At 33.9% G+C, this 21,326-nt stretch overlaps 1 protein-coding gene and 1 long non-coding RNA gene across 2 annotated transcripts; one reads left to right on the top strand and one right to left on the bottom strand.

Moving 5' to 3' along the window:
* Window positions 1-389: 389 nt before the first annotated feature.
* LOC123536729 (lim and transglutaminase domain protein ltd-1-like) lies at window positions 390-20,125 on the bottom strand. Its single transcript, XM_045320110.2, has 9 exons — window positions 19,944-20,125; window positions 13,361-13,438; window positions 11,876-12,163; window positions 5,407-5,642; window positions 3,992-5,126; window positions 3,202-3,391; window positions 2,324-2,601; window positions 1,573-1,767; window positions 390-1,202 (listed from the first exon to the last, which is right to left on the bottom strand). Exons 2-9 carry the CDS (start codon window positions 13,415-13,417, stop codon window positions 1,167-1,169), a joined length of 2,415 nt encoding a protein of 804 aa, XP_045176045.2. The 5' UTR covers window positions 13,418-13,438; window positions 19,944-20,125; the 3' UTR covers window positions 390-1,166.
* LOC128550235 (uncharacterized) lies at window positions 6,525-10,917 on the top strand. Its single transcript, XR_008368172.1, has 4 exons — window positions 6,525-6,948; window positions 7,407-7,534; window positions 8,138-8,207; window positions 8,814-10,917. It is a non-coding gene; the product is annotated as an uncharacterized LOC128550235 (long non-coding RNA).
* Window positions 20,126-21,326: the final 1,201 nt, after the last annotated feature.

Consider the following 21,326-nt stretch of genomic DNA (forward strand, 5'->3'; position numbering starts at 1 on the left):
ATGCATTTAACCATGTATCGCTTTTATTACTTTTGGTCTCTTTGATGATATAATTAAGTTTAAATAGTTGGTGTTTCGGCACGTTTTAGAAAAAAAGTAAAAGTGAGCTGTAATTACAAAATAATATGTATATATTTAAAGCGTGTGGCCAGACGAAGATAACTGTAGTAAGAAAAGTGTCTCATAATCATTTACCTTTTCGCAAATTTGAGCATGGATGACCGTTTTCATTTCGTCTGGCTTCTGTTACCACACGGAGCTAGGAAAATCAATTCATGCATGCATTTATTGTACACAACACAGGAATCCATAGTTTTATAAACGCCATAAATAATCAAATAACCAATTGAATATAAATGCCTTTCAAATACATTTACTTATTTTATTAAAAAAAAAACATACCCGGGGCCGCAATACGAAACTGGCAACATGTCCAAACGTTTGAATTCAATGAGTTCTTCGTGAGCGCGTTGTTCAAGGTCAAGGACAATTTAATTGCTTAATTCTGGGTAAAGTTAATAGATGAGAATACTGCAAAAACAGGGACTAGTCGAAAGTAAGCCACATTTAAGGAACGCAGGCGCCGACACAACACAAGAGGAGTATGTATTCCAATAGTAAGAGACACAAACTATCAATACAAGTTAAGTTATACAAATTTTGCAATAAGAATGAATTGCACTGTAAATGTGATTCTGTATTCTGTTAGAAATGATTTTAACCCTTACTCACTTAGATTTCTATCATGGACGTGTCCATCTTTCAATTTCGACAGTACCTAAGCTGTAAAAAGGGGTGTTTATCAAAACGATACTGACAGTGCAGATCTTGAATCAGTGATGTCTACACTGGCCACAAAGGCAGAATCAATGAAATGGTTTTAAATGATATAGTTTTCCAACTTGTACAAACAGTCTGTTATAATAAATATAACACTGAAACTAAATTGAACTGAAATAACTTAGTAATATTGTCACAATCAGAAATCTATCAGATATATAATTTGTTTTTGTCTGTTAGGACTTGCTGCCTTCTTAGTAGGACAATATGTGTCTATACTGTCTAAGAAAAACTATGTTGACATCTTATAACAACTATTGATTCCTTTGAATAATAATCACGAGTCCTTTATGTCTTAAGACAGACACGTATTGATACGGATTGAGTCAATTCCCTTCCTGTACATTTGTGAAATGTTCAATCTGAAAATATAGAAACATACATCTGAGTTTGCAAATAAATGATATTGCACATATAAGTAATATTTTCAGTTTGCTATTTTTCATTCTGACTAAAAGCATATTTTTTGTCACACTGGCCACACTCATTCAAAGGTTATCCTATAATATAACTGATACTTAACAAGTTAGTGTTCAGTTCATGGGCTCGAAGAAAGTCCTTTAAAGACAACTTTACATATGACAGTAAGTCTGTTACTTCTTATTCACATGAGGATGTCGCCAGTAAATCTGTAGTAATACGGTTATTAGGTATCTAGGAGCATTAGTCAGACTAAGTGGCAATTAGTTGAACTACTATAAACCCAAATCAGACTATATTGATATAAATTACCCAGAGGTAGAAGCTGTGGGCGTCACTGTTTACTTTCCTAACTTGATGCTCATCATATCTATGCAAAATTGATAAGGCTTTTTTGAGAAGGTCTTGACCAATATCCTGCCTCTGTATGTGTGCCATCTTGCCTAGGACAGACGTTTCATTTGTATGGATGGAAGCTTTCATCCGAGACTGTATATACGCCCAGTCCTTCAACAAAAGTACGAAATGAACTCATTGATTAGTTTGGTAATTTATAACAGTCCATTGCTTCAAAATGTGTCCTTCGCTGACAATTATAACAATTTATATTGCAGTACCACGTCATACGTCATCATACGTAATGTTATACAAAACATTAATACGAATATGTATATAAATATAATAGATGATATACCCTTATGCAACATAAACACTTAATGAGAGAACTGATGTTAGCAATGCTTTTGGAGATACTTCGTGTCACGATTCAAAGCATCTCAAAAACGAAGGTCATAAAAGAACATTGTTTATGTAGTGCCTGAGCTGTTTAAACTTTCCTCTTTCTAAAATTTCATTCGGAGCAAAGGAATATAAGTATATAAATTGGGCAACTATATATCTTTCGTTGTTATTTCAATTCTGATATGATTCAAATGTTCTATGATACAAGAGAGACCGTTATATTGTGAACTCTGCCAATTATTAACTGAGTAACGTACGTAGAGACATATCAAAAGTTTTCAATACAAATTATATAGGGTTTAAAGTAACATAAAACTAATACCTCCAGATAATATTCTGATTCTCCTAATAATACCAGAAGGGCTTTTAATGTATTGTGAACTTCCTCAGGAGCGTTTTTCAATGCCACGATTTCTTTATTTGCTTCCTCTAACTTCGGGACTTGTCTTGTGTAACCATTCAAAGAAACAATGTCATTTTCAATCTCTTTGACTTCATGTATTTCCTTGGTCAAAGCGTCCCTATTTCTATACAAACTTACAATATCTAGTGTCTTTCTGATAACGTGCGGATTTCTTCGTAACACACAGTCACGTAACACTGAAAGAAAACGTTTATATTTAAGAAATAATAAGTTCCCAAACGTGGTTTATCGTAGAATAACCCGAGTTTTGAGTTCTTATGCATAAGAATATATTACAAAGGCCGTAGGCCTGAGTGATATATTGTTTCGCATAAGAACGATAAACTCGGGTTATTCTACGATAAATTACACTTGGGAACTTATTATTTCGATCCTAACACGACATACTAGTATCAACAGTGATAGAAAAAAAATGGTAACTACTTTTGACGACCACGCTACGCACCTGAATAGGATGACGTCATTGCACGCGAGTGGTTTATTGCAGAATAACCCGAGATAGATTTCACTCTACATGTATGTAGGATATGTGCTGGTCGTGTTAGAACAATTAAATAAAAGCTATTTTTTTTTATAAAATATCCCTTTATATCAATTATCTTATTATTGGTTTAACATAAAAATTTAAAATTTTAGGTTGACGCATTTTTATTTCACTTAATAATTATGCGTTAATCAAAATTACAAAAGAGTTGCCATCAAGCATGCATACCTTATTAAAGTATAAATTAATGTACTTTTAATATTGTTTAGAATCTCAACCTTATGTTACTCACTTCCTTTTAAGAACAGAAACCAAACCATTGCATTAGCAGTGATGATTTCATCATCTGAGTCGGGCACCTTTTCTTTCTTGCATTTCTGAATACAACTTTGTATGTTCTTTAACTTTTCTTTCCATCGTCTTGGTTCAACAGGCGCTTCAACCACTTCTTTAAGCTTCCGCTTAGTATTTCTCACATTTGCCTGAATAGAAATGTATTGGTAAAATAAATGGTGTGCATTTCAGAAAATATATTAAAATTTCGCCTTTCGCCGTGAAGTATAAACAGTTTCTTTATTAGTGTGTATTAAATTGTATGATGTCAGGAAACATGATCGATCTAAAACTTTATTTATACAATTAACAACGATATCAAATTTTTAAGTCAGACAGAGATAAAATTAAAAATAACAGGTGTATTATACATGTTGCTCATCTGCTTTTGTTGTTTGGTTGCGTTCTGTGCTTCAAAAGGATCTTTTCACAGATTTTATATTCAATATGTAAAGCTGTCCTGTTCTCAGCAATGCAGTGAAGTACAGACAGTAAAAACGCACTTTGTTACAAAACGCAACATTTTATACAGTTACGTGCGCCAGTTCTAAACCCCCAATGTTAAATATATACATAATGTCGTGACGATTGTAAATCTAATCTATTCGAGTTAAAATTTTGAGACTGAAGTGAGTTGACAATAAGACATAAGAAGACATATGCTGAAAACAAAAAAAAACAACATTTTGATATGTAAGAAAAAGACGGGGCGTAATTTGAAAAATCTTGCAATTAAGAATTAAACTTACACGTTCGGGTGTATACGCCAGTGTCGAAATAAGGTAATTGCAAACATTTTCCCATTCGTCGTTTGACTCCATTTCATTCATGTGTTGTATTGACAGTCCATATTCCCCTTTATCAGGTATCGTGACAGATATAACAAGCTGTTGTGAATGTGCAATTTTCTGTACATTTACCGCCGTATCATCTAGTTGTCTTCTGCGACCATCAACTTCACCATATACAACGGCGGTATAGTTCTCATTTATGTCCCTTACTTTGAATTTAACGTCTATCTTCTTCTCTTTTTCGTTCACAGTTATAAGCCCACTGGGTTTCGAGGGCATCATAAGACCAGCTTCTAGCGAGACTGGCCCAGGGCCCCATCCAACTTTACCACAGTCCAGAGGCAATAGGTTACGACCGACCATTTCTTGGTTACAGACGAGTTTGAATTTACATAAACGAAGACTTTGGGATGTATGGGGACCACCATAAATCACCAGTTTATAGATGCCAGTCTCTGGAAACCTTATGTCAAAAATAAATATTTCTCCTGCCCTTGAATTGAATACCATCCTAGCCACATCCTCGTCTTTCGTTAAAGCTTTATGTGAATCGGCATCCATCCTCTTAAACAGTTCATATTGAAGTACAATCATGTGGGCTTTTGTTTTCTTTGCTTTCATTTCTACTTTACAAAAGCCATTCTTGCTATTTAGAGTGCAAGCTTGTTCACTGGTCAGTTGAAACCCAATATCAAAGAATGGAAAAGATAAATTCGCCTTCTTTATAAATTCTTCCAAAGAAGGTACGACAGAACCTGGGGACACTAGCTGCCATTCTGGTTTAGAAGCACAACACAAGTATATAAATTTCTCCGGATTGGGCATGAAGAACAGCTCCTGGAAAAGTTTGTGTTTTATGCCGAAAGATGCCTTTTCCATTTTATTTATTGTCTTGCCATCTTGTTCAACTTTAATCCATCTACCAGTATTGTGGCCATACACCGCCTGACATACCCAAAGGGCATGAACAATTTGCCAGCCAGATTCTACATAAACTGCGTTCCAAGACCCAAACGGCAACTCCTCGTCACCAGGCTCATAGGCAGCAGCTTTTACATGTCCTCGTACAATCGCACACTGTAAACCAGCTTTTCTATGACAAACAAAAAAGAACACCTATCTGTTTACTTGATTAATCTATCTTTATGGTAAAATTGAATGAAGCAAAAATATTGCAACAGTTTTCAAAAAGAAAAAAGGAAATCTACATATTGATTTGCACTAATTCCATTAATATTTAGGCAGGTTTCTGTCCGCTGAATTTTATTGGCCTCCAATATTAAAACATCTTGTCCAATACTCCAGCTTTCGATTTGTACTGAAATATTAGTTTATAATATAATTTGAAACAAAATCAAAAAATTAAAACTTGCCTGCATAGTATAGTGTAGCACGTTGTGTAGGACATCTTTTCCTCCTTTAGGTACTGAAGCAGACCACGTGGTGTATCAAGGTTTTTTTCTCCATAGCTGTTCCATTCCAGTTCTTGTTGGCTCAGCCAGACAACAATGGCCCTTGCTGTTTTAGTTTTCCGAAACATGTCTAAGTGTAAAGGTTCTGTAAGATACCCAATAAGCTCTTGAAAGGAATCCAATAGGTGTTCGTCAGCCTTGAAATTAATATAATCCCATGTATGCATTCGTAAGCAAACATGTTAAATATGCTATGTAAAAAATGGTATAAGGGAAAGTTTGTGAGCTATAAATACTTATTGTTTCGAAGGTAGTTCAGTTCGTCAAATCGTCACGGAGAAAGCTGTTATAGCTGAAGGATCAAATTTGTATTTTCATCTCCTTGTATTTACCTAATTCGTGGGCTTTCGAAATGTTGTAATTTCTTTTACATAGGTTTTGACGGGTCTGCTTTTGCTAATTTGCCAACTTACCAGAAATTACAAGATGATTTCTTCACAGACCACCTTTAATTGAAATTCAATTTTCATAAATGATTAAAAATAATGCGCAACAATATCATGACACTGATAGGACAGGATACACTATGTAACATGATCCAGGCGAGTGGAATGAGGTTTCTCATTTTGTGGTCCTCGATAGACAGATGTTGGTTTGGCGAAGTAAACCTCGACAGATACTGCAATGGCTCGGCAGGTACTGTAATGGTGAATCATGCAGTGTAACATAATGACATTGTCATTTTGACGACGCTGTTGCAAAGATTCCTATGATAATTTTCAGCGTATATGTCATAGCCAGTCGGGTTGTTTTCGTCAGTAACTTATTTTGTAGTATTTTTTGTCTTGTTTCTGTGATGGTAGTTTGTGTGAAGCTAGTTTATTTGGGTTAAATCGCTGTTTGCAACAGTATGTAACGTGTTTCTGGATTCTATAGCAGTACTAACCTGTGTTCCACAAGTACCTTTCAACCCCTCCACGTTAACTAGAGACTTAGGACGAATGATATCATCGTCAAAGAGAACATACGCTCGTGTTAAAAGAAAACTTTTGACTCCGCAATCCGTAGGTCTGCAATTTCCTTATTGATCTAAGCATACAGACCAGTGCTTTGATCGCAAATAGTAGAAATGATCGAATCGGCGGCTTGTAAAACATCTCCTTAACTTTTGGTGGCCTATTTGTAGACATAGTACTAGAGCCGATTTACGCAATCGAATACCGCCGGAAGTAGAACATTTATGTCAACACCGGTTTCGTATTTTCACGTGAAAACGGCCGAAAACTGAGAGGTTATCACGTTAATCATATATGCAGTATCGAATATGACTATAGGTAGTACACTGAGCGTACAATACACTGACTAGAGGTTAGGGTTAGGTTTAACATAGGTATATGATACTGTACTACCACCAATAACATCAGTACTGCATATAGAGCTAACCAGGTTATCAACAAATTATAAGTTTACGGGTACCATGAGGATTTTTCATGCATTTAAACGGTAATTATAATATTTATGGATTATTCAAATACAGTATGAAAGTAAACTGTTACGCTTTAAATGGAAATTGTGAAAGAAAACCCGATAAGAAAATATTGACTTTCTACTTTCACTTTCATTGTCGCTTTTTAAATTGCCCAAAAATGTTCTTTCTATTAATTTGTTTTTTCTTGTTTTTTGTTTGTAGATACATAATCGTATAGCAAATTATTGTGTGAAATGACAGCTTATTTAAAGCATCTGTGATTAACTGAGGTTATGTTTACCGATTTTTCTTTTTAGAGTGACCTTTGACCTTATAATAGCTTATAGTCTGTTCTATGTACTTAAGCTGTAGTCGGAACAGAATGTAATTGAGATCAAATGAATTTTCAAAATAAACTGTTGTAAATTGTAGGAAACGAATAACATAGTATTTCATTATAAATTATTGAAATATTATAATTACCTCATTTCAGACAGAAGTACAAGTGAACAGATGACACATTAAACAGTTGTTAAAGTGGCTGCCGAAAAGTTAAAAGTTAGATAGAGCAAGGGCAGTCAAAACAGTGGGATGATACTTCTATGTAATTTCTTTTTAAAGGTAATTTATACAGGATGGAAGGATATCTCATACAAAGTTTTGCAATTTACATGTAGTTTTATCTCTCTTTATGATATTGAGAGTAAACAAGTCAGTGACATCTAATTAACAATTATAAACAATTGACAGTTGATATATATATACATTCGAATGATGTACAAATGATAGTCTTTAACAAGTTTACCATGTCAAGGGTAATATAATGCCTGTTATTAGAATTACATTCCCCTTAACATTTAACAGATACACATTGTAAATGTAATTAAAATGATTTTATGAAGTTTCATGAAGGATGGTACAGCCAACCATTTTGAATCAAGAAATTTTTACTTAGGTAAAGATATCTATTCAGACTTCTTAACTCTTAGCTTTTCATATGATACAGAGATAAAAGAACTACTATTGTCAGCCACTAACCATGTTTCAAAGCTTTTAAACACACTATAACAATAAACATTTTGTTTAAATATCTTTTTAATGCAGTGTTTTCTTTATATCTGTCACTTGATGTTTTCAATGGATTAGAATCCTAATTTAATGTAAACTCTGTATTTTTCAGTAATGGAAGTACAAAATTTGTAGAAGGTTGTTTATTTATTTCAGTGTATCATATGATGAGAATGTCAGTGTTGATCTGTACGACATAATTAAACACAGATATTGATACCTTCAGGTAACTGTTTACAATATTCAAAGCGTTACAATGTAATTCAGTTCTTGCTTTGGTACATATCACTTCAAGAGGCTTGTGTAAAGTTTGTTTCACATGAGTCCAAGGGTCAAGTATGATGCATAAACTTTACACTTACAAAAAGAAATTATACATACCAAATAATTACAGACTTATGAATGTAACTTTCCAAATATCTTACAATTTTCTCCTGAAATTAATTATTTAAAATAGGTAAACACAATTCTGTTGTTAGAAGCCTAAAAATAAAGATATAAATTATGAAATGTCAAGTATAAGGTGTGTTATTTTCAAAGTATTTAAGATACAGAATAAAATATAGCCTGCCATCATAATATTCCAAAATACAAAGTGTGTCATACATATATTTTAGGTCAAATAGTAAGGTCAAGTGAGTGACTTAGGGTAACTATTGGCCTCTTGGTATATTCTACTAAAATGGATTTTATGCATAAAATATGTTGAAGTTTTATTAATCCAGTAACACTTTCATTCTACCTTATAATCAGAAATATACATATTTTGAATATCAAAGAGCTACAGACACCTCGAATACAGAGTAAGTACATTATGCATTTCTTTCTTCAGATATATACCTGTGAAATCTTCAGTGTCACCGCTCAGCTATTGTTCAAGATCAGTGTCTGCAGCTTACACAGTTTAGTATAGAGGAGCCTTCTGAATCAATTTTGTTACATATTTGCTGTTATTGTAGGACACACATGTAGAGAGTAACAAGTCCTGTCCAGCCGTGCATTTAAATGTGATTCAGAAACTTGGAGAATATGTAAACAGTACACTGTTACAATTTTTAAAATGCTGTGTCTTGCAGTGTATCAGTACTGTTTAGTTTCAGTTTATAGCACAGTATGTTCACAAATCAAACTGAAGATCATAGTGATCAGTATTATTAAAATTATTAATTATTAATTTTGTATGGTGACAAAATTTAATTTCATGCAATACCACAGTAAAACGTTTGATAACTTTCACTTTAAAAGTTGTAAGTTTAAAGTTGGCATAGATTGTTTTTCTCCTTCATAAATCTAAAAAGTGATTTGTCATTATAATTGCAATATCATTTTAGTATGACAAAGTTAATATTGAACTAAAACACTAATGCAAATTTTTGAACTAGTCAAATCATTTTCTTCAGTCTTAAAACATTCGTTTATCGTACGTGGGATGGCCCATAACTCCTCCATATTACTTGTGTTTTGTCCTTTTTAGTTTCACTGAAGAATAGGTAGAGGTATTGCACATCCATTTTATAGCATCCCTATTTTGTAAAGTGTTGTATGTAAGGTTTTATCTCGGAATTATGTCTCATCTAAAGGTGGGGAGAGGTATTGTTTATGCCTTCTCGTCTGTCCGCATTAAGCCTGTCTGGCTTTAAGAGGACAAGCTGCTGGCCAGATTCTGATGAAACTTCACAGGACTGATCAGTACCAATCATAGTGTTGTGCATATCGCTTGCATGTTTCGTTTCAATGCACTAAATTACAGCCAGAGCTAACAATAGAAAAATCTTGTCGGCTTTCACAGGTCAAAACTACTTAACAGATTTTGATGAAACTGCACAAGAGTGATCAGTACCAAGTATATTTTTGCATATCACCGACACTTTCCATTTTGCTGCACAAAATAGCTGCCATTCTATAGCTAAAGGTATACATAGGTGGGAGACATATTTTGTCATAAAAATACCTAAACACCTTCCACTTTGTTAATGAAAAATGTTCTTACAATTACAAACTGTAATAATTTGACATTAAATGCACTAGTTCCATAAATGTATTTGGCTTTTTCATAATTATTGCCCTTTTCTTACCATAGCAATATTTTGTGTAACATGTTACCTCATTAAGCATCAAAAGATCAGAAAGTTCTATGACTCAGAAATGATGGCCGTTTTGTACTTGTCATAAGTATATTTTCAGTATTTTATATAATTGTCATTACTTTTTGTTGTGCCAGTTTACGGAAATGAAGACTTTGTTGTTCATGTCCAAATGGTGTGCCTGTGCCTGTCCCGATTTGTTTGTCTGGACAATATATTATTGACTAGTTTTCACGAAACTTTGTAGGTTAATTTCCTTAAGTTCCCTTTCAACTTTGATAGTGGCATGGTTACTTTAGAAACACTAAAGTGATGTCACCACTGTTCTAGTCAAAAGTTTTGTATTTCAGATTTTATATCACATTACAGGCTACTGGTCTTAGCAGCCTTCATAAAACTTTTATTAAAGTTTCCAAAAATGTTGTATTTTGATTTGAGCTGGCATTATTCAAACATTAAGAAGTAGTACTATAAGGCAACATATGACCTCTTTTCCAGTATTTTTTGATTTTGTTCTGTTATTATGAAGTTGCCTTTTCCTAGAAATTGGTTGGCTTATTTTTGATGATTTTATGTTTTTAATGAATTGTATCTATATTCTTTATCTCATGAAAATGCCCATTATTATATAATTCATATTTTTTATTGTCAGCTAAGTGCAATACCACATACTTATCACTTTCATTAACATACTTGTACTATTTTCATAAAACATTATATAAATCATTATATTTCATATAAACAGAATTAAATAAATATTTAAGAACATCAGTGTTTTCTTTGATTGCTACATGAAACAGACCATAGGTCAATTTAGGGTCAATTCTGACACTTTATATGCAAATTGATAAGGGAGATAACAAGAACTGTCTTAAGTAACCAATATTTAGTTGCACAGTTACCTTCCCTTTACACAAGTAGGACTATTTGTTGATGATCATCTTTTAAACATTATTCCATTCCTGATGACAGAACATTGAAAATAAAAGTTGTTGTATAATGCAATGACTTCATATATGACAATATTTACTTTTTTATTCCATTTTTTAAATATTCTTTAAATTAGGTACAATGCCTACTATTTGTGTTTCTTCTTACAATAGCCAAAATTTTATGTACAGCGTTGCAACAAGTGATATGCATGTATTTCTTCCATGAGAGATCTGACGAAATGTTTACATCTCAGCATTTTGCAGTTTTATTAAAGGAAATATTATATGATAACATGATCAGTTAGAGCTTCTAGGGATTTCTGATGAATATATTCACTCTTATCTTGGTTTAACGGTATCACTCACTTTTCCCCATTTTTGAAGTTTCCTGGCGTTTGTTCAGATAATTCGATAGAGCAGCCGTCCGTGAATAGATGTGGTGAAGATTTAACAATTTATTAACTTATTTTTTATTTTGTTGGGTTTAACGTCGCACCGACACATAGCAACTTTCCAGCTTTGATGGTGGAGGGAGACCCCAGGTGCCCCTCCATGCATAATTTCATCACTAGCGGGCACCTCGGTGGAACCACCGACCTTCCGTAAGCCAGCTGGATGGCTTTCTCACATGAAGAATTCAACGCCCCGAGTGAGGCTCGAATCACATCGATGAGGGGCAAGTGATTTGAAGTCAGCGACCTTAACCACTCGGCCACGGAGGCCCCACTCCAGTCAGTATTCGGTAAGTTACAACTTAACGTACATATCTGGATATCATACGGAAACACTCGAATTTGTCAAAAGATTCGGTAAATGTTCAGTGACTTTTTGAAATCCCATCAACAGGTCATTATAAGAAACATTAAAGCTGGGATTACCTTCCTTGCATGATCGTCAATCGCATGAAATGAAAGAGTTGATTCTATACTTGTAGCAGTATGAGACTGACTTGGTTTCAGCCCGTCAGTAAATTCACCTGGCATTGTGTCTAAATCCAACTTGATGTTAACATCATCAACGATAAAGTTCTTGAAGAAGTCAACGTTGTCTCTAGCGCTGTTGAATTTGTCATCTTTAAAACAATTCTGCGTACGTGCTAAACTTCTATGTAATGGACCAGGAGGCTTCGGTTCCAGATATCCTTCCTCCGCTTCTTGTATTTCGATCTGAAATATTTTGTTATTTATTAATGAACAAAGGAATATCGAATAGACAGAGACCATCATGATAGTTGCCTGTGTGGACTTTCTTCCTTTGATTTGGAAACAATATACAATAGGTACACACGTGTGTAAATTTAGAAACGATTGGCAAAGTTCCTGTTGAAACATTTTGGGCGTTAAGCGACTAATAAATCTTAAATGCCAAAGTTGAACGAGAGACAATTTAAGTAAGCCTTGCGGCATTATTTCTTCACATTCTGAATTATCGAAATTCTACAGAATCTTGTTCGTGCCAGTTTACTGCTCACCTTGCCAACACGCGACAATGCAATAACTATCGCAGTGTCGCCTTGTCTAAAACATAAATATTATATACATTCGAGATTTAACAATCCTCGCGAGGTTTTTGAGTCGATGTTCTTAATTTTCGCATGTCTTTCATAATTGTTGAAATTCCACTTAATGATACATAGTTGCGAGAATGTAAAACCTCGCTTGTCGCACTGTCGGTTGACGGGACGGACGGACCGATTTCTAATGTTGGCAAAACTTGTGGTCCAACCCTTTTGTATTATCACACATTCGCAAAGTTACTGAATACTTCCTAATGTACAGTAGTAATATATATGTCTTGTATAATGATAGTTTGCTGTTGTATATATATTTACATATGTATCTGTATAATATTGTCTTGATGTACATTACCATAATGTCTTGTGTGATGATTACAATAAAATATGATTAAACTAAAACTGTCGGTTGAGATAAAATTTCGGGACAATTGATTGCTATAATTCTTCCAGGGTATTATGTATCAATACACCGTAAAAGATTTCTAATGACTGTCCATGCAAATGCTATTTCCCTTTTTTAACGATGTAACAGAAATATGCATCCACGGTGCTAAAACGAGAAATAACCACTAACACCAGGAGACAATGCGACAATGCGAGGGTTTACTCATTCTCGCAACTATATATCATTATTCAAGTGGAATTAAGAAAGACATGCGAAAATCAAGACGATAATTATCGACTAAAAAACCTCGCGAGGGTTGTTAAATCTTGCATGTATATATCTTTTTGGACAATGCGATAACTATCGTATTGTCGCGTGTTGGTGAGTTGAGAATTAAAGTGGCACGAATAGGATTCCGTAAATTACACAATTTCAAAATCTTTGATAAAGATGATTTCGTACCTCGTCATCACTTTCACTTATCCTTGATGTGTTTTGCACAGAATTGGAACCTCCCATGATTAACGACTAACCACAAAGCTATAAAAATATACCATAATAATAAAACCTGAAACTTTAGTACAACATCATTAAGAAAGTTTGCTTCGTTGTCACTAGAAATTTATCGGAGAAACTACAACATTTTCAAAAATGATAACTGTATAATATAAAATGATAAATATAAAATTATATATTTATATATCAAGCTCCACTATTCGGTCAAGGTCATCAAGGTGTTACTAGTATACTTAGTTATTTTAAAGCAACCTTTGCTGTTTTGAGTATTGCTTATATCTTACTGTAAATTCATATAAACACTGTCCAGCATACGAACAAAGTATGTGCAGGGGCTGTGTTATACATTGGTTATTTCTAACGTAAAAGTTCTCCGGCAACCTTTGTTTTTCTGTCATATCTTTGTTACTATTGTTTATATCTTACTGTAAGTTCACATAAACATTGTCCAGTATACAGAGAAAGTATGTGCAGGGTCTGGGCCCATTATACCCAAGTCAAGGTCACAAAGTTGTTACACTTGGGATTATTTTCATGTAATTTTTTTTTTCGAATCCTTCGTTTATAGACATATCTTTGGTATTTTAAAAGATAATGACTTGAAAATAAAAATATTTCTTTACAGTTGTCATCTACATATGTGGTTATAATCCCCATAACTCCTATTGTATTATTGACAGAATTAAAACCCTTTCATACTTTAAGTTTTTTTGGAAATCTTAGCTTTCTGGATATAACTTTATTACAATATAAGATAAAGACTTGAATCTTGAAATGTATCTTTATCATCACCATCTGCATGAGAGGTAACAATCCTTATAACACTATTTTGTATTTTTGACCAAATTTTAATTATACTCCTTTGCTCCTTTCGTACATTTTTTGTTGTTGACAATTTTCGTTTTCTGGACAAAACTTTGGTGCTATATAAGATAATGACTTGAAATTCAAAATATTTCTTTACCATCATCATCTGCATTTTTGGTATCTGCTCTTGACAGAATTATGCCCCTTGTGGTATATTCCTTTGAAAGCAGAGGTCTCTTATTATGACGTATATTCAGTCTATTTTCAAATTGTCGAAGAGTGGAGCGCGCTGTCTTACGCACAGCTTTTGTTAATTGATTACAATCTAGTGTGTGCATGATTGTTGTACATTCTATTTACGATGCGTCGCCGGCGCCGTTCGCTATGCTTTTTTAACCATTCCTTAAAGCAGATGTTAAACAATTCAAATGTTTACCTTGTTATCTGCACTTATATGTGAATGTCTGAAGCTCCTTACAGTATGTTTTGCAACTCTCTTTTTCTCGTTTGTGGACATTTTCGCCGCTAAATTAAACATTCTGTTTACGATGCGTCGCCGGCGCCAGCCGCTCTGCTTTTTGAACGTTCTTTTAAAACAAATGTTAAACAATTCAAATGTTTACCTTACTATATGTACATATATGTAAATGTCTGAAGCTCCTTAAAGTATGTTTTGCAACTCTCTTCTTCTCGTATGTGGACATTCTCGTCGCTAAATTATTGCCCAAACTGTTTTTAATGTATCAATATTTTTCGTATATAATCGTAATTTTTGCATATCAGATTTTATGAAAAAAATATACGAGGTATTATTGTCACTTGATCATTGTGCTTAGAAAATTTGAGTTTACTGGTTGGTATTTTTGTTTGGGACCACCTTTTATCAAAAACTATAAGTATAGCTTTGAAATTTTGCACTTGTTTAGTATAGTTAGCTGACTGTATTAGGCCAAGAACCACAATTATGACATGCATTTTTTCAAGATTACGGCCCTTTTTGAACTTAGAAAATATGATTTGCTAGGTAAAAATTTGTTTAAGTCCACTTTTTCTGAAAAGCTGTTAGTAGGACAGCTTTGAAACTTTCCACACTTATTCATTATCGTTATTTGACTGTGTGGGCCATGGATCATGATTCTGATATGCATCTTGTCAGAATTATGACCCTTTTAGTGATTAGAAAATTCTGTGATTTATGTTATTTTTTTTGTTTTTGTTTAGGTCATCCTTTTCTCAAAAGCTACAAGAGGTACAGTTTTGAAACTATGTACACTTGTTTATCATCATTCATTGTCAATATAGGCCAAGAACCATGACTCTGTCCAATAACTATTTGAATACTTTAATGAACCGGATCTTTCATACGGAATATCTAGAATTCCTACTTATGCTTCTAGAAATATGTACCATTGTTAAATCCGTCCTTTATGGATCCTACCGCTTTATTCTTTTTTCTCCATTTTTGTTTTTGTTTTCATCTATCCTTTCCCCTTAATAAGACCACTAGAAGAATGCTGATTGTTGCTGATTTCAGAATCATGTCCCGAAAATTCTATAAATCTTGTTCGTGTCCTGGTCTGCGATGGGTTTCGTGGTGCCGCTCTGTCTCTGTTCTCCTTATGACCCTTAGTGAACATATTACGTAAGTCTTAAATTGGAGACAGTGAGGTGCGTAGCGAGGATGAATCTTCTTTCTCCGACTGGATCTACTTGCTGCATAGCCAAATTATACTTGTTTCCTGCACATTGCTATAGGTTTGTCTCATTTGTCCCTGCTGTTTCATTACTATTATCTGGAGACGTGCATCCTAACCCAGGTCCTTCAAATGTCCGACGAATCATCGGTTTGCAGTGATACTGATTCTGAATCTATAAATATCCTGTATAGTGGTCTAAGTATTATGCATGTGAACATTCAAAGTCTCCGGCCAAAACTAGATATTCTTGAAGCAGAGGCACAACAATATGACATTCTTTTCTTCTCTGAAACCTGGTTGGCACATGATGTTAAAGACGAATCTCTCAAGATATCTAATTTCAACCTGCCTTTCCGATGCGATCGAGTTGGAAGACTTGGCGGTGGTGTTTGTATTTATCTTCGTGATAATATACATGGAAAAATAAGAGATGACCTTTCCTTACCAGGTCTTGAGGCACTATGGGTTGAATACGTCTACCAAAATAAGTCTTTACTACTTGGCAGGTTCTACCGATGCAAATAATCACTATTGGTCTTTAATAGAAGAGAGCATCGATAGAGCACACAATACAAATATTCAAAACATCATAATTGCAGGCGATTTCAATTATAATATGAAAGGTCCCAACTCAAATAAAATGAACAACCTGATTAGTTCATACAACTTTATTCAAACTATTGACGAACTTACCCATTTTACAGAAAGTTCCAGTACTCTAATTGACATTTTTATCATTAAAAACCAAAACAGTGTTCTAACCAGTTTTGTAACTGATCCGTTTATCCCTGATCTAACTAGATATCACTGCCCAATAGTCCTTGTCTTGAAAATGAGAAAACCAATAACGCAGTGTTATAAAAGACACATATGGAAGTACGATCAAGGAGATTATGACACCCACTCTTGGCTCGACAAATTGGGAAGAAATTCTGTCTCTTGAAGATCTTGATTTAGTAGCATCTAAAATAACAACCACCATCAACGAAGCAGCTAAAATTTCAATTCCAAACAAGACCGTTACGATTCGTCCTAACGATGTTCCCTGGTTTAACTCTAATATTCGAAAACTTATCCGTCGAAGAAACCGAATTCACAATACAGCAAAATCGCGAAATACCGACTATCATTGGGAAAAATTCCGCCGAATGAGAAACGAAGTAATAAAAGAAATTAAAAAGGCAAAAGCCCAATACCAAAATTCTATAATTGAGAAAATAAATACAAATGCACTTACTTCAAAAAATTGGTTTAAATTAGCTAAAACTGTTCTCAAACTTGAAAAATCTAATCAAACAATTCCAACATTGATAAATGGTGACACTATAGCCAATACTAACCTAGAAAAAGCAAACTTTCTGAATGTCTTCTTCAGCAAACAGTCCTCCATTAATGATACAAACAGAACTACCAAACTTACACTTCACAGCAGAATCCGTCCTTACTCGCATTAATATACTTCCTCAGGATGAAGCAGATGCCATATCAAACACTGATCCTTCTAAAGCCTCCGGCCCAGACTTGATTAGCCCTCGACTGTTGAAGGAAGCAATGGACGAGTTGTGTTCTCCACTATCTGAATATTTTAATCGACTTCTGTCCAATTCCTATGTCCCAACAGGTTGGAAAAAGGCTAATGTAACCCCAGTATTTAAAAAATCCGATCCATCAAATTCTAGTAATTACAGACCTATTTCTCTCCTCTCATGTCTTGGAAAAATTATGGAAAGATGTATCCGTAAGTATTTATACAACTTCCTTATGTCAAACAAGCTTTTGATACCACTTCAATCTGGATTCATCAAAGGTGATTCTACCACAAATCAACTTCTCTACATATACAATGATTTCTGCAAAGCCTTAGACGAAGGAAAAGAAATAAGGGTCGTGTTTTGCGATATATCTAAGGCTTTTGACCGTGTCTGGCATAAGGGGCTCATACAGAAACTATCTTCTATTGGTATCCGAGGTACACTTCTTACTTGGTTTAAGTCTTATCTCTCTGACAGAAAACAACGTGTTGTCATTAACAACGCTTATGCTGAATGGCAAACAGTTCCCGCTGGAGTGCCACAAGGTTCTATCTTAGGCCCCCTTTTATTTGTTATATACATCAATGACATAGTCAATGAAGTAAACTCAAACATCAGACTCTTTGCAGATGACACAAGTCTTTATGTAATCGTAGACCATCCATTTACTGCAGCTCATACTCTAAATACAGACTTAGATAGGATTCACAACTGGGCGAACAAATGGCTCGCAGATTTCAATCCTTTCAAAACTGAAACGCTCCTAATCTCAAGAAAAAAGAACAAAGTAAATCACCCAGTCTTAAAAATGAACAACATTCCAATCAAAGCTGTCAAACATCATAAACACCTTGGCATTACTTTTGACAATAACGGGAAATGGCAGTCACATATCACAGCAACCACATCTAAAGCATAACAAAGATTAGGAATATTAAGATCTTTGAAATTTATACTAAACAGAAAGTCTCTTGAACAGTTATACATATCCTTTATCCGACCTCTCCTAGAATACAGTGACCCTGTCTGGGACAATTGTACCATAGAAGAAAAAAGAAATATTGAATCCGTACAAATTGAGGCAGCGAGAATTGTAACGGGTGCAACAAAATTATGTAATATAGAAAAACTTTATATTGAACTCAAATGGGAAAAATTAGCCGACAGAAGAAAAAAACATAAACTGACAACCTTTTACAAAATGAATCACAATATCGCCCCAGATTACTTATCTCAACTCATTCCAGGTAAAACACAATCAAGATATAATCTCCGTAACATCAATAATACCCCTCAAATTAATACACGTACTCAGTTGTATAAAGACTCCTTTTTACCTTCTGTTATACGTGACTGGAATTCTCTTCCTGAATCAACAAAACTAGCCCCATCTCTGTCTGCTTTCAAAAACAAACTCAACACAAACTGCCAAAAACCCCACTCTTACTATTATCATGGTACAAGAAATGAACAAGTACTTCACACAAGACTACGGCTAAGATGTAGTTCTTTAAATCATGACCTTTTTCGAAAATCAATTACTGAATCACCCTATTGCTCTTGTGGTGAAATCGAAACTGTAAATCACTTTCTTCTCGCATGTCAAAAATATTCTGCTCAAAGACAAAGATTCTTTTCAACTTTGCCTTGTCCTGTAACATACCAAAACTTGATATATGGGTCGGAAAATCTTTCTACTGATCAAAATGCTCTTGTCTTTTCAACAGTACAGAAATACATCCTCGCTACTGGGCGATTCACATCGTAGTCTGATCCACGAACTCAATAACTTACTTGTATGTTGTCTTCTGAAGACGAGTAGCACTCAGCATTCAATATCTTTGAAGTATTAATGTGATCCTACAATTCTTTTGTCCCCTCTTCTTTGATGGTCTATTATTTTATTTTTTTTATATAGATATATATATATTTTATTTCTTCTCTACTCTCCAAAATATGTTTGCTTAAGTAGTCGTACACTAAACATCGCAAGACAAACTTTCAAGGAGCTGTATTAATATAAGCCTCTACAGGCTTGTTTACATATCCTTAGACTAGAAAGCTATGTTCATGTTATTATTAATTGCTATATAAAACTGTTTGACTTTGTGTATAATTTATAATGAAAATAAATATTGTTTAAACTAAAAATGATAACTAAATATTGATATTTTAGTTATGGAACATTTCGGCAATTGAAAACAAACCATTTCGTTGTCGAAACTTTTCTTTCTATTTTTCATTCGTTTTCCATTTCAGTTATGTTTTGCATTTTTTTCGTATTAAACATCATTTAATGTAAGTTAATTGTCTGTTTTGAGTAAACATCTTGTTGGTTATTACTTTCTACTCTAACATTTTTTTTAGAAATTGTGTTATCTATTTTATACATTAAAGTATGTGTGTGAGTATCCATCCATAAGTTTAAAATGTAATGTTGAGGTATATATTGGTGATGACAAGCAAAACTATATTTAAAGAAATATCATTTACCTTTCGAAAAGTTCCTTATACAATTATATAAATCCTATGAACTTTTTCTCGTTTTCCCTGTATTCCCCTGCATTTCACACTTTCTGAAAGCATCGTAGTGAACAAAACGTTGTTGGCGCAAAAACCTTTGTTTAAAGACGTTTAAACTAGGCTTGTTGAAGCCAGCAAATATTATCGATTAGGTTATACGTTCAAAAAGGTAGTTTAAAATTCATAAATGGATATGCAACATAATGTAGATCTCTTTTCTGATATTTTAGAGGACGAACAGTCCTGATCCATTAATCGTTAAGCACAGTTATACTATATTCGATAGTGTATGGCAAAGTTTCAATGAAAATCCCCAAACTGCCGCAAAAAGTTAAAAGACGTTTCTTCAGGACATACCTGTAAAAACCAGATCACGGAAGTTGGAAATGTAAAGGATCATTTCTTTGTTTGTACAGGAGTTTATAACGTTAACAACTTCTTTTTATTAATTTCATTGTACTTTCATCAGATAGTGTTCCTGATGAGAATTTCCTCATTAAACGTCTTTTTCTCATTTCCTCATTCAACCGCCATTAATTAACCTTGTATAGCAACACATGTCTTTAATTGTATAAATTGTTTGTAAAACATGTATGTATTTTCAATTATAAAAATCCTATGCATTATTTTACTCTCACTTCTTATAACAAGCATGTCTGATGGCTATTTCAGGTATGGATTTTCAAGATAAACATTGTTCAAGGGACATTTAAAGCAGCATGCCTCCAGATTTGGCTAAAAAATAATCTTTCTTTCAAATTGAAGTTTGATCATATTATGAACATTAGAATATGATTTTTTGTTTCTAACATATTTTAAAAGTTCCAAATCAAGAAAAGAAGATGACAGCGTCGGGAACCGAACCCCGAACCGCCGCGGCAATAAAGACATTTACCCGTCGTCTTAACCAATAGCGCTATAGCTGAAGTAGTGAATAATGAGTCCAAAATATAGATATTTATAATCGAGACAGTTTACCTGGAGTAAAAGCGTGACAAACGCTTTTCAATTTTCATCGTAAAAAGTAGTAAAAACAGCAAATTCTCAAGTGTTTCCGTAACATAACGTTTGTCAGTAATTAAGTTTTAAAGCCTTCTTAAGAAATATAGCATTTATTTCAAGATAGCTAAAAAATATTTTTTTTTTGTTGTCGAACGATCTGGAGGCATACTGCTTTAAACGAAATAAAAACAGTTCTTTAGTTGCAAAATTAATGGTAACTTGAATAAGCTTGATAGGCGAGTTTTTCCAGTAGTGTTAGCAACGCAGGATATTTGGATTAAGTTGTTTGCGGTATGTTCACAGCAACATGGTCACAAGCTATTCAATAAAGTCTGTAAAAAGATCCTTTAG

Source organism: Mercenaria mercenaria, chromosome 17 (genome assembly GCF_021730395.1).
Source record: "Mercenaria mercenaria strain notata chromosome 17, MADL_Memer_1, whole genome shotgun sequence".
NCBI classification, from domain to species: Eukaryota; Metazoa; Mollusca; class Bivalvia; order Venerida; family Veneridae; genus Mercenaria; species Mercenaria mercenaria.

Excerpts from the sequence above, each read along its gene's own strand:
- LOC123536729 (XM_045320110.2), bottom strand. The coding sequence starts at position 13,417 with ATGGGAGGTTCCAATTCTGTGCAAAACACATCAAGGATAAGTGAAAGT. Across the intron at positions 12,164-13,360 it reads TAAGTGAAAGTGATGACGAG|ATCGAAATACAAGAAGCGGA; the intron begins GTACGAAATCAT and ends AAAATATTTCAG. Across the intron at positions 2,602-3,201 it reads GTTTCTGTTCTTAAAAGGAA|TGTTACGTGACTGTGTGTTA; the intron begins GTGAGTAACATA and ends GTTTTCTTTCAG.